Source organism: Quercus robur, chromosome 3 (genome assembly GCF_932294415.1).
Source record: "Quercus robur chromosome 3, dhQueRobu3.1, whole genome shotgun sequence".
NCBI classification, from domain to species: Eukaryota; Viridiplantae; Streptophyta; class Magnoliopsida; order Fagales; family Fagaceae; genus Quercus; species Quercus robur.
Genome location: NC_065536.1, coordinates 23,434,550 through 23,447,110, shown reverse-complemented (window position 1 = coordinate 23,447,110; position 12,561 = coordinate 23,434,550). Strand labels below are relative to the sequence as shown.

The 12,561-nt window shown below is 35.2% G+C and overlaps 2 protein-coding genes across 3 annotated transcripts in view; one reads left to right on the top strand and one right to left on the bottom strand.

The window, feature by feature from the left end:
- Positions 1-7,647, top strand: part of LOC126717525 (probable inactive ATP-dependent zinc metalloprotease FTSHI 5, chloroplastic) — a 30,045-nt gene extending 22,398 nt beyond the window's left edge. The window contains exons 14-19 of one of the 2 annotated variants that reach the window (XM_050419290.1): positions 1,976-2,161; positions 2,299-2,373; positions 3,831-3,890; positions 4,304-4,411; positions 5,471-5,551; positions 7,209-7,647. In XM_050419290.1, the coding sequence (XP_050275247.1) occupies positions 1,976-2,161; positions 2,299-2,373; positions 3,831-3,890; positions 4,304-4,411; positions 5,471-5,551; positions 7,209-7,283 (585 nt within the window). In that variant the 3' untranslated portion in view covers positions 7,284-7,647. Of the gene's footprint in view, positions 1-1,188; positions 1,345-1,975; positions 2,162-2,298; positions 2,374-3,830; positions 3,891-4,303; positions 4,412-5,470; positions 5,552-7,208 lie in introns of those variants that run through there. The other variant, XM_050419291.1, reaches the window with a different exon arrangement.
- Positions 7,648-8,268: 621 nt separating this feature from the next.
- LOC126717524 (leucine-rich repeat receptor-like protein kinase PXL1) lies at positions 8,269-12,107 on the bottom strand. The gene is made up of 2 exons (XM_050419289.1): positions 9,190-12,107; positions 8,269-8,891 (listed from the first exon to the last, which is right to left on the bottom strand). Exons 1-2 carry the CDS (start codon positions 11,834-11,836, stop codon positions 8,482-8,484), a joined length of 3,057 nt encoding a protein of 1,018 aa, XP_050275246.1. The 5' UTR covers positions 11,837-12,107; the 3' UTR covers positions 8,269-8,481.
- Between the last annotated feature and the right edge of the window lie 454 nt (positions 12,108-12,561).

The following is a 12,561-nucleotide window of genomic DNA, read 5'->3' as shown; positions in this document are numbered from 1 at the left end:
TTTCGGTAAGACCCACTGAATCACAAAGGATCTGACATACAAAACTGGTCACACTAAAATTTATCAAAAGTTGGTCCATTGTTTCCCCACTACGTCAACACATACAACACTAACTCACAATAGAATATCCTCTCTTGATAAGGTTCTCAGAAGTGAGTATCCTCCCCAAGCCACTGTCCAAACAAAAAAAGAGACCCTCTATGGAGCCTTAACAACCACCCACCCAACATGGCTTTCCAAGGGAAAAGAACAGGAGATGATCCCCTGAATACATTATAAAAATGACAAAGTTTAGTTACAAAATTAACCTTAATATTTTTTTATTGGAGGTGAATTTTGACAAATTCACCGTTAGAGGAAATCTTCTTCTTACATTTTCCATACTTGCAAAATTTCTAGAAAATTAAAGATCAATAACTATGTCATCAATAAATTGTTTAAATTGCAAGTTTTTGTATTTTAAAATTATGCATAAAATATAAGCTTATAGATCATATAGTAAATAATATCCGATTGACACAAAATTTGACATGTGTATTAAGAGCACATAGAACATGCAATTCAACAGTTAGATTTTCAAAATATGTAGTAATATTTATTTTATTGAGTAAGGTTGTAACCTTAGGCTATAACCAATTTTATAGCTAAGCTTTGTCCTTATAAAAAGATTGAACATTGAAACTTCAATCCCTATAAACTTCCATCTCCTCTGATTTTCCCCCGTCTAATAGGAATATGGGAGTCTATCAGGTTGAGAAATGCAGCCACCACTTCTAACTCCCAATCATTAAAATTCCGCAAGAAACTCACATCCCAGTTCCTCCTCTCCCCCTCTGCCGGTCTATCTAACAATGACTCCACCAATGCTTCCCTATCTGTGGCATTTTCAAACAATACAGGAACATCATCCTAAAAGGCTGATCTCCACACCAACAGTCATGCCATAAATGAATTCTATTGCCAGAGCCAACATCAAAATGGATGTATCGTAAAAACACTATCCCCTCTCATTCTAATCTCCTTCCATAAAGCACAACCATGGGCGCCTTGCAAAGGTTTCATAAACCATTCACCTCACTCCTCCCCAAACTGTGACTCAATTTGCATCCTTTTGAATTAAGAATGATGCAGGAAAGTGAAAACTGTAAAGCTTTGACATTTTAAAAATAGACACTCTTTTCCATACAGACTAAAGTAGAAAGTGTGTACCACCAAAGGAAGGAAACAAATGGGAACTGCAACTCAATTTGGGACAGAGGAAGTATCGTTTTTGCTATTTTCTGTTATATTTCTCTAGACAACTTAAATGATACATTTCTTGTTAAATAGTTTTGAATTTTTGCTAATATGATTATGATATCAGATTGTTAAGGTATTATTCCATCCCTCCCAAATTGTTAGTACTTTATTCCACTCTATTCCACTTCAGGCTGTTCCAAAATGTCTTCATTGAAAAGAGTCAGTCAATAAAAGACGTGTGTGTGCATTAGATGGGGACTGACCCGCACTTATAACTTGCTTATGTATAATAAAAACATGCGATTGGAACACAAAATGTCATCCCATTGGAAGTAAATAGAGCCCAACAAGGAAGGTATAATCTTATTAACTTTTATATCCTGGAAGAAATTTTACATGATGTGTAAAAAATGGATCCTTAACAAGTGAACTGCACCCAAGAATATGTATGAGCATGCAGTATACTAAGATATGTCTATAAAAATTGTCATATTTGCTTTGAAGTCCAAATAATCCCCTCATCTGAACTGAGGCTCACCAGTAATATCTCTTTGTCTGTGGTTATTTGCCCAATTTTTTTCTCCCAACTTCATTTTGATATTTAGGATAGTTGCAGCCATTTGTCTCTGGAAACGGTGAAAAAATGTTATCATTTTGTTTGAGTCATATGCCTTGATCAAATTGTTTGGGGAACTCCATTGAGTGGAGCACTGATTAACTCTTACGCTTCTTACAGGGAATTGGATGCACAAAAATCACTAAGGCGAGAAATGAAGGCTCTATGAATGCGAATTCAGAATCAAGATCATACCTTGAAAAGAAGCTTGTATTTTGCTTTGGTTCATATATTGCAGCCCAAATGATACTTCCTTTTGGGGAAGAAAATTTTCTTTCTTCTGAAGAATTAAAGCAGGCACAAGAGGTTGTTTCATGAAATGCATTATGCTTCTGTGATATTTCAAAGTTGAATTTATTATGAATGAGAAAAACCTATAGAACTTAATTTTGAGCATCATAGGGATTATTTGTTTATTTTTTTCTATCTTTGGGGTGCAACAGATAGCCACACGTATGGTGATTCAATATGGATGGGGTCCTGATGATAGCCCTGCAATTTACCATCATAGTAATGCGGTATTCTCCTTTCTTCAAATCCAAAAGTAAATTATTACAAAATAACTGGTTCCATTGCTCTTGGATCATTTTGAAAGTGAAATGCATATTAGTAGAGCACCTCCAAGAGTGAGTAATGGATTACACAAAGACAAATATCTTGTTGGAATTTTTTAATTTATATGATACTCTCTTCTTATGATTTGTACCATACATGTTTTAAGAGAACTTGCATGTTCCTTTTTCATTTTATTTGCTTTTAAACAGACTGCTCAAACTAATGATAGATAATAGTTTGTTAACTACATGGAACTTCCTCATTTAGGATTGCTTTGTGCAGAAAAAAAATACCATCCTCAAACAAAATCGGTAAATTGTGGATAATGACCACACAATATTGAAATTAATTTAGTTAATAGGGAATGAGCTACATTTTGGACCAACCGAGGAAGGAAGGACAAATTGAGATGAATAAGCCTAATGTTGTCACAAATTAACTTATTTACCAAATACCGTCTCAATTCATCTATCTCATTAGATCTGGGATGTGATATGGTTCCTAATGATGAACCCATTGATTCAGGAAGCTAGGAAAGTTGGAATTAAATAATTAGAAAAAAGAGTGTACAGAATGAAGGGAAAAATTTGTTAAATTTCTATCTCCTGGTTTCATTCTTTTGTCTAGGAAGAATGAAAATTATAATCCCTAAAATTCTTGTTTTTATTTGTTTCAAGATGAAATTCCACATGGGGAAATTTTCTTTGATAGGCTATCTGAAATATTATTGCCATGTGGGGGCATTTTGGTGGGGTTCAGGAGTGTGTGTATTTCCTTTTCTTTTGCATGTGATGATGATGATGATAATTATAGCACTTGCAGACAAAGGCAACTGTAAATGGGATTTTCTCTTGGTTGTGGTTCCTTCTGTGTGTACACATGCTCATGTGAGTGTTTAGCGACAACTTTGAGAAGTGATCCTTCCATTAATGGCTGTATAACAGTATTAGGTAATGACTTGAGGTTGATGGATGTTGATTTTGGTGGTCTGTTGTGGTCTACACACCTTGATGGTGATGATGGTTGTGCTAGCAACATATAAAAAAATGGTAGATGCTGTGTTGTAGAAATGGCCAAAATTGATTATAATTATGATGGACCTGGATGTGACTTCTAATGGAGAATGTGTTGAGGAGCAGTGGCAATGACTGGTGGTGACACTCGTCATAGGTGTTGATAGTGGGTAATATAGCCATTTTCATAATAAACATCATAGCACTCACTCATTAGGCAATTCTATGTTATTGATATATTTTAGAGCAATATGACAATGATACTAGTCTGGACTTGCGAGGGATAATGCTCTCTTGTTACTCTTGACTCTTTTGAAAAACTCATTTTTCAATTATCTTTATTCTTTTTCAAGGGGCTTATGAGCTTCTTGTTATAGCGATTGAATGTTCATATTTTGCTGGCATAGGTTACAGCTTTAAGCATGGGGAACAACCATGAGTATGAGATAGCAGCCAAAGTTGAAAAGGCAAGTATATGTTATGATTGTGCATATTTACTTCATCTTCTACAATGCAATTCTTAGGCTCCTACTCATAATCCATAATGAGCACCTTTCTTCCTTTTTATTTGTTGTCCCACAATGTGTGTCCTATATTGAAAATTTTAATTAAAAATTTTCAGTTTCCCTTTTTATCCCTCAATTTAAAATGTATTTCCTTAATAGAAATGTCAAAAACCCACAGTTTGAGGTTAATTTTGAGAGTATTGGGAAATATATGTGTGAAGTATTAAATGCTTCTCCTTAGAATGTGTTTTGCTTTTTCAATGAAGATATTCATTATGGGACAGAGGGAGTACGTGATACACCAAACACCAATAAAAGAGCTATTTGGAATAAGATTGATTGATAACCTTCGGTAAATGTTTGTTATGTTGTAGATGTATGATCTAGCATATTGTAAAGCAAAAGAAATGCTTCAGAGAAATCGTCAAGTTCTTGAAAAGATTGTTGAGGAATTGCTTCAGTTTGAAATCTTGACTAGAAAGGTAAAGAGCCATTATTTGAATTGTTTAAATTTTGCACGCATATTCTAACATGTCCCTTAATATAACTGTTGTGCTTGTTGAATTTCCAGAAGTAAATTATTTTCAGTCTCTGTTTAAATATTTCTGAAGGACTTTGAGATGTAAATTTGGAGATCGTAATATGTTGGTGCATGTGTGTGTGCATGACTGCATGTCACTTCCAGAAGTAGTAGAAAATAAAAAAAAGTCAGCATGTCAGATGGAGCTGACTTGGAGTCTACCTTGACTATTTTCGTATTGGATTCTAAAGGGTCTTCTGATAAAAGAAAGATGAACAATCTATATAGTTCAAGAGTTTCTTACAATGCACTGTATAGGTTTTGTTTTGGGACTTAAATAGGGTCAACTTCAGTGTGAATTCAAGAATATCAGAGTTTGAATTCAAGTTCTATATATCCCAAAAAATGCTTCCATTTAAGACCGAATACAATTATTATATTTGATTTCCAGATATGACAATGAGCTTGGGCTCAAATAGTACTTCCTCCTCCCACAAGAATGTGTTGTGGGTTAAGTCATGGGCTCAATACTCATTGGGTGTATAACTTGCCAGTAAATTTTTTTTTTTTTTTTTTTTAATTTTTTTTCTGAATTCAAGTCTTAATACCAACTATGTTGGATGTGTGTATGGTATAGTTATATGGAAGTGCTATGTATAAATCCCATTGCTTCTTGCACTCTCTTCTATTTTAAAAATTGGCAATTTTCCCCTGCAACTAGCATCACTGGACATATAAATCTAGTGCATAATGTATTTAATTGTTCTTGGTTAGGTCAAATCTGAGGGTTTTTTTTTATAAATTTTTTAAAAATTCATTTCAATACAATCAATTTTCATTGATTTCAAATCTGGATCTGATTGGCCTTCAATTTGGTATATCCCGCCCCCCCCCTAAAAAGGAAAGTAGAATTAGAATCATGATATAATCTTATGAAAACCTGGTTACCGTTGGTTTAATTCCGGAATTATCGATGATATTTTAGTTTTGTCGATATAATGATTTACTCTCCATTTATCAGGATTTGGAAAGAATGGTTGAAGACTATGGTGGGATACGAGAGAAAGAGCCATTTTTTCTTTCAAAATCTTATGATATTGAGGTACGTTTGAACCAATAGTTCATTATTATTTTTTTTTGGTAACTACCAATAATTCATTATGATCTCATATAATACAATTTTTTACTCATTAGGATTTATTATTAAAGCATTTAGTCGTTTAAGGTTAAAATGCATTGGTTGTCCTAGTGGGTCGCCCTTTTGATAGTGTTCTTGATGGAGTGCATTCATATTATGCCCTTGCTTTGAGCAGAAAATAGTAAAAGAAGAAAAAGTAAATAGAGTTCATAGACTGTCCCCTTATATAAGCATATCTCAGAAATCCATGGACTTGAATTAGGTTCTCTGTGGTGCTCAGCTCTAGAGTCAACAAACCAAGTAGTGAATTTTACAATTATATTAACAGGCTTGCACCCTGGTATTGACATTGTGACCCCTTTAAAATTATGGGATAATTTAGCTGAGAATAATCACTAATTTCCAAGTTAGTTAAAAGGGAATTGGAAAACCAATCAATATAATAACTAAAAGTTGAAGCGTAATATTTATTAACATTTCGGTTTACTTTGGACCATTCAGTCCACTTGGGTCCATTTATTTTAGTTTACTATGGTCCATTCGGTCCACTTCGGTCTAATGCAGTCCTTTTTGGTCCATTTTGGGCCTTAAATTGATTCTTTTTGTAGGTTGCCTTTTCAGTTTTGTGCTTAAAATTCATTTTTTTCCTTAATTTTTGGGTTGAAAAGTATGAAATTTTATTCTATTTGGGCCTAACTTTTTAGTTTTTGGTTAAAAAATACAAACAAAATAGACCTTAGAAATTAGAGATATGAGTCCTCAAAAAGCAATAAAAATGATAAATATTCACAAGATGACCTTAAAATTCAAGTTTCAATAATATAGGCATTATACTTTTATTTTCGGATATGTTCAAATTAGTCAGCCGATTATGGTATATTTAAAAAAAGTCCTTATAATAACATCTTCTCCATTTATATAAAACAATATTATAATTTTCATTCATATATATATATAAAATGTAAAATACATTATATGTTCGATTACATAAAACTTATAAAAATAGAAAAGAACTTTTAAATAACACACTATTTAACCTACAAATTTTACATTATATTCTTATAAAATAATTATATTACATTTTTCCACTCATCATGTGGGTTTGCGACTAGTTTTGATAAAATATAAGATGATTTATATTTTGGACAAGTGATGCATCGTTGTTTAGAAAAAAGCAATGTCATCTTTCTATAATCATCATTAAAAATGATTTTGTTTTCTTCATGACTTATGTGTCAATTACTTTTAAGTCTCTGAGCAATAGGTGAAAAATTTATCCTGCATGACAAATGGCAGCCCTTGCCTTAACTATGAACCCTTACCCTGATTAAAGTCAGAGTTGATCCTAGGTCCTTGGCCCAAACCTATAGACTTAACGAGCAAGCTGAGTATAATCCTATTGTCTATGTATACTTCATGTAAAAGTTGATATAAATTGGGAACTTTATTACAGGTTACTTGTTTTTTTTTTGTGTTTCATGCATAAGGGTTTTGCATTTAAGTTGATCAGTATTTCTTTTTTTGGGTCAAATTATATACTTGTCATATGGATCTTTAATCTTTGAATGGGCCTTTCTCTCTCTCTCTCTCATGCACACTTTTCGCCTCCACTTCTTTCCAGCCATTGTCTGTCAGCTTTCTTGATGGTGGGAATACAGCCGGGACTGCTCTTTTAAGTGCACCAACATCAGACTAAGTTCAATAAAATATATGGTTCTGAAGCTGACATCTACTATAGATTCAAATTTGATTCCTAGTTTTTGCTTATACAGCATTGATGGATTTTTTTAATGGTGCAGTATATCCCTTTTTAGCATAGGAGATAATGATGTAAACTAGTTGTACATAAAGTAATTTTGGGTTGAGAAGAGGTGCCATTTTTCCTTCTTAACCATTGTTTATTGTTTTAATAATGGGTTGAAAGTCCTTCCTGCTCTCTTTTCTCAACAGTGTAATTTAGATTCATAGCATTAACCATTTTAAAAGCATATCTTGTTCTGCTTGTAATGATTTTTAGGAGTACCTAAATATACACACAACACACGGATGTTGATTGGTAATTTTCACACCCACCATCTAGTGGGTTTGAAATCTATGAATCACTTTCAGCCTGTCTGTTTATGCACTTGGAACTATAAATTGTCTAGTCCTTGAGGATCATGTCGTAGATACTGTAATAAAATAATAATTTAGGCAATTAAATAGAATTTTTATTGTCATGAAAAGAGTTGTGACCTGTTATGTACAGTTGTCATGTTTGGATTGGTTAATTATTAATTTTTTCTTCCTAAAGCTATCTATTTTTCACAATACAATCAGCACTTTGCCAAGAAAGAGAAGGGAATGCTAATATGATAAAGGACAGCAAAGCTGGGAAAAATGAAATTATGAAAGCACAGGGAAAAACTCAGTAACATCAATTTGATTTCTGGTTTCAAATATATGGGTATGTGTAAAACATATCATGGTTGATTTCTAATAGCTAAAGCCTCCAAAAAATGGTATGTGTAAAACATATCATGGTTGATTTCTAATAGCTAAAGCCTCCAAAAAATTAAGGGTAACAATAAAAAGGAACTGTAAATAATTTGCTTACTATGATATCAGCAATTAACATGATATTGGATTGACTCGACATGGATACTCTTTTTGTGAAATAGAGGAATTATAAAGGCAATATCTCAATTTCTCAAGCAATTGATATCATAAATGAAATAAAATTAACATTATTGATTTGACATTAAATAATTATACATGAACATTCACCTTCTTGGCTCCTGTAATTGAACACATGATATTGAATTTAGCCGGACTGGAAAAGGAGTTAAAAAAGAGAGGAAAGAATAAAAACTCGAGAAGACTATTTACTCATTAACAGCCTGCAGAAATTGTTCCTACAAAAGGCCTATTATAGGTGAGGTACTAAAGATTGGCTTCTCTTTTCTACCATTGTTTACCCCATTATGGCAAATGCTTTTCCTTCTTGGTTTTGCCTCCCCAAGCATTGTTATGATGTCCCTCATAGATGGTCTATCCCTGGGGAGCTTTGCTGTGCAAAGAAGTGCTATTTGAAGGACAAGAAGCATTTCTTCTTGTACATGTTTGCATTCTCCAGCTATGCTTGGGTCCAGTGCTTCATCCAAGGGCCTGTTTTTTCTAATCTTCCTACGAAACCATTCGACAATATCAATTGATTCCCCAAATGAAGGATCTAATGGCATTTTTCCAGTCAGAAGCTCCAAAAGTACTACACCAAAACTATATATGTCAGTCTTCTCACTGACCTTCAGAGTGTATCCATATTCTGTCATTAAAGAAAAGAAAGAACAATATTATTCACGACGTTATTAGCAGATTTTCAAATGCATTTCAAATTTCTACTAGTTTACTTTTGGAACGTTATTCTGGCATTGTGAAAATTAATGTGCACAAAGGTGTTGATTTTTTTGTTCTACCAACAGAATTCCCAGAAAGGGAAAAATGTCATCAAACTTTAGTTGATTTAATAATTCCTATCTTCCTAAACTAACTAGTTTAACAAAGTAGTGGTCAGTGCAACTGAAACTAGTCATTAGTGTAAGAGTCATAGTTTGGTTACTAACCAGGTGCAATATATCCATATGATCCAGCCACCATAGAAACTGTCTCATTCTTATGAACCATCATCCTCGCCAACCCGAAATCTGCTATCCGAGCATCAAGATTGGCATCAAGCAGTATGTTGTTGGACTTAATATCCCGGTGTATTATAGGCGGGTGGCAGTCGTGGTGGAGGTAATGCAACCCGTGTGCCACACCGATAGCTATATTATACCGTGAAACCCAGTCCACCAACAACTTTCCAGCTTGTTCACCGTGGAGTGCCGTCCCCAGGTTCCCATTTGGCATGTACTCATATGCCATCATTATGTCAGTTTCATTGTGAATATACCCTAAAACCCTGACAATGTTCCGATGCCGAAGCCTTCCTAAGAGATTCACCTCTCCCAATAGATCATCACCATTTTCAATGTCTGATCCCGATCTCCATAGCTTCTTAACAGCCACAACTACATGTGGCCGATGGATTTCTGCCTTGTAGACCACACCAGTTCCCCCCATGCCGATAATATTTGATTCCTTGATGCAAGCGAGTATGTCACTGCTGGTGAAACTGACCCTTTGGAATGCTACTAGTCTCCAGGGCCAGAGCTCATTGCTCTGCTTGAACAGATCTTCAAAGAAGCTGTTACATAAGTACCATCGTCTATATAGCCATCTTCCAATGAAGAATGCAATGCCAAGAAAGAAAATTGTTGAAATTCCAATAATAAATCCAATAATGATGTGCTTGATATGCATTTTCTGCAGCTGGCCTTTTGGTGCAGCATAATTTTGAGAACATGGTGGAAGTATGCCACCACAAAGACCAGCATTGCCCATAAGATCATTGGGATTTATGGTCATTAACATACCATTGGAGGGGACTGGACCCTCAAGCTTATTGAAAGACAGGTTGACCATTTCCAGGGTTGGTGAGCTTCCAAAATTTTCTGGTATCTGACCAATAAGAGAATTGTTGGACAGATCAAGAATGGCTAATGTGGGCATTGTTGAAATTGCTTTTGGAATTTCTCCAGTGAGCTGGTTGTTTCTGAGGTTTAGATTCACCAGTTTTTCACATGAGGCAATACTCTCTGGAATTTTTCCAGAAATATTGTTCTTTGAAAGATCAAGCAAAGAAAGCGATGAACAATCTTGGAACTGGTCTGGGATGTTCCCATCCAGATTGTTGTTGGAAGCGATGAAACTTTGTAGATTAGGAATGGAAAGAATGGTATAAGGAAGAGATGACTCAAGATGGTTTGAAGAAACATCAATGAAAGAAAGTGATGTAGACAAGGCAATATCTTCTGGGATTTGGCCAGTGATATTGTTGTTTGCCAGCTCCAGTCGTTGAAGTATTGGGATATATCCTAAACCAACTGGAATGGTCCCGGAAATGTGATTATTTTGCATCCGGACACGGACTAGTGACTTGCATGTGGAGAGACCAATAGGGATGGGACCCGAAAAGGAATTGTTGAAGAGGATGAGTTTAGTGAGATTGCCTGAATCACATAAACCTGGTGGAATCTCACCCGACAATGAATTTGACGACACATCTAGCCATTGCAAGGGGGACTTTCGTCCAAGATTTATAGGCAAAGGTCCTGTCAAAAAATTCTTCCATAGCTCAAGTACCTCTAATGTAGTCAACTCACCGAGCTTGCTTGGAATTGTACCAGTCAGTTTATTGCACATTAGATTCAAGAGCTGCAAGTTCTTCAATTCTGCTAGCTCAGCTGGAATCTCTCCTGAAATCTGATTATCAGAGAGATCCAGAAACACCAGCGATGTAATGTTACCAAATTCTGGTGGAATCTTTCCTGTGAAGTTGTTTTTGTACAAATAAACTGTAGTAAGTTGTTTAAGCTTACCCAATTCAGGTGGAATCCGGCCACTGAGACTGCCAACTGCCAAGTCAAGATACTGGAGTTTGGTAAGGTTGCCTAGCTCTGCTGGGATTTCGCCTTCAAAATCGTTGTACCCAAGAATTATGGTCTCCAAGGAAGAGAGTTTCCCAAGTTCTCGCGGAATCTTTCCAGTGAAGTTATTCCCTGAAAGGCCAAGGAACTTCAGTTTCTGCAAATTCATGAAAGATGCAGGGATTGACCCTTCCAAGAAGCTCCCTCTCAAATCGAGTATCTCAAGTGATGTTGCATTTCCAAGATCCTCTGGAAGGAGACCTGAGAAATTATTGCTTGATGCATTTACTAAAGTAAGTCCTGAGGCACTTCCAAGACCTGTAGGGAAGCTGCCAATGAAATTATTCTGACTTACATCAATGCTCTTCAATGAAGTAAGATTGGATAGTGATTTTGGCAATGATGAGGCAAATCCATTACAGCAAATGTTGAGAGAAGAAATACTATGGAGTCCTTGAATGTTGTCTGATACACTGCCACTGAGATTCATGTTGGAGAGATCAAGCTTCTCCAAAAGGCCTCTGGAGTTGCACCAGACACCAGTCCAGTTACAATGGGATGAACCATTCTCTACAGCTTTGCTTGGCATCTGCCAATCCTTCAGGTAATCTAAAGGATCAATAAGACTAGATTTTATTGATATCAATGTTGACAATTCATCATTTAGCAAAGTTTGAGCACCCTCAGAAAAAACAAGCGAGAGGCCAATGTAACAGTAGAAGAACAGCAAGTGGGTTTGCATTTTGTTCTGTTGGTTCCTCTTAGTTGTATTGCATTTTCTGACTTTGTGGAACAAAGGAGCTAGAAGGTGGCAAGAGGGAGTTATATGAATTTTAGAGAGAGAAAAAGAGAGTTTAGGTATTGATAATTAATGACAAATGAGGATTAGATTATTGTTAATACGTGGGTTCTTGGGATCTGTACCAGCTAATGATCTGCACTTAATGACTGTAAAGCTTTGGACTTATTGGATATCTCCTAGACATTAAAACATGGAGAGAATGTGTTTACACTGACTACTGATAGTTGTACTTATGTTCTTCCTATAATTTGATCTTGGTCAACCCAAATGGGTGATAAACTAATAATATTACCTGTGTCTCATTTTTTTATTACTTTGATTCCTTAATTTTTAAGGGAAAATGAACTTGCATCCCTGCATTTACCATCCTTTTTTTATTGGAAATTCATTATCAAGATTGAATTGTGTAACTTTCCTACCTTATTTCTATTTAAAAAGGTACTGTAAGTTTGGAACCATAGGCCGCAGCACAATGGCCTGCTTCCTTTTTTCACCTAACTTGTCTCTTAAAACTTTCATTCTACATAAATCATAGTACAACAAACCATATAGTCCACCATAAAATAAATCCTCTGACATCCTTTTCTTCTAGATTTGGCTGCCTCTCAGTTCACTTTCTTCTAGACTTGTAGTTAAAGCATCATTAGATGCTGTCATTATATTCC

Bases quoted from the DNA above. Each gene is read 5' to 3' on its own strand.
- LOC126717524 (XM_050419289.1), bottom strand. From the start codon at position 11,836: ATGCAAACCCACTTGCTGTTCTTCTACTGTTACATTGGCCTCTCGCTT. The intron at 8,892-9,189 runs GTTAGTAACCAA...CTTTAATGACAG, and splicing joins ATATGGATATATTGCACCTG to AATATGGATACACTCTGAAG.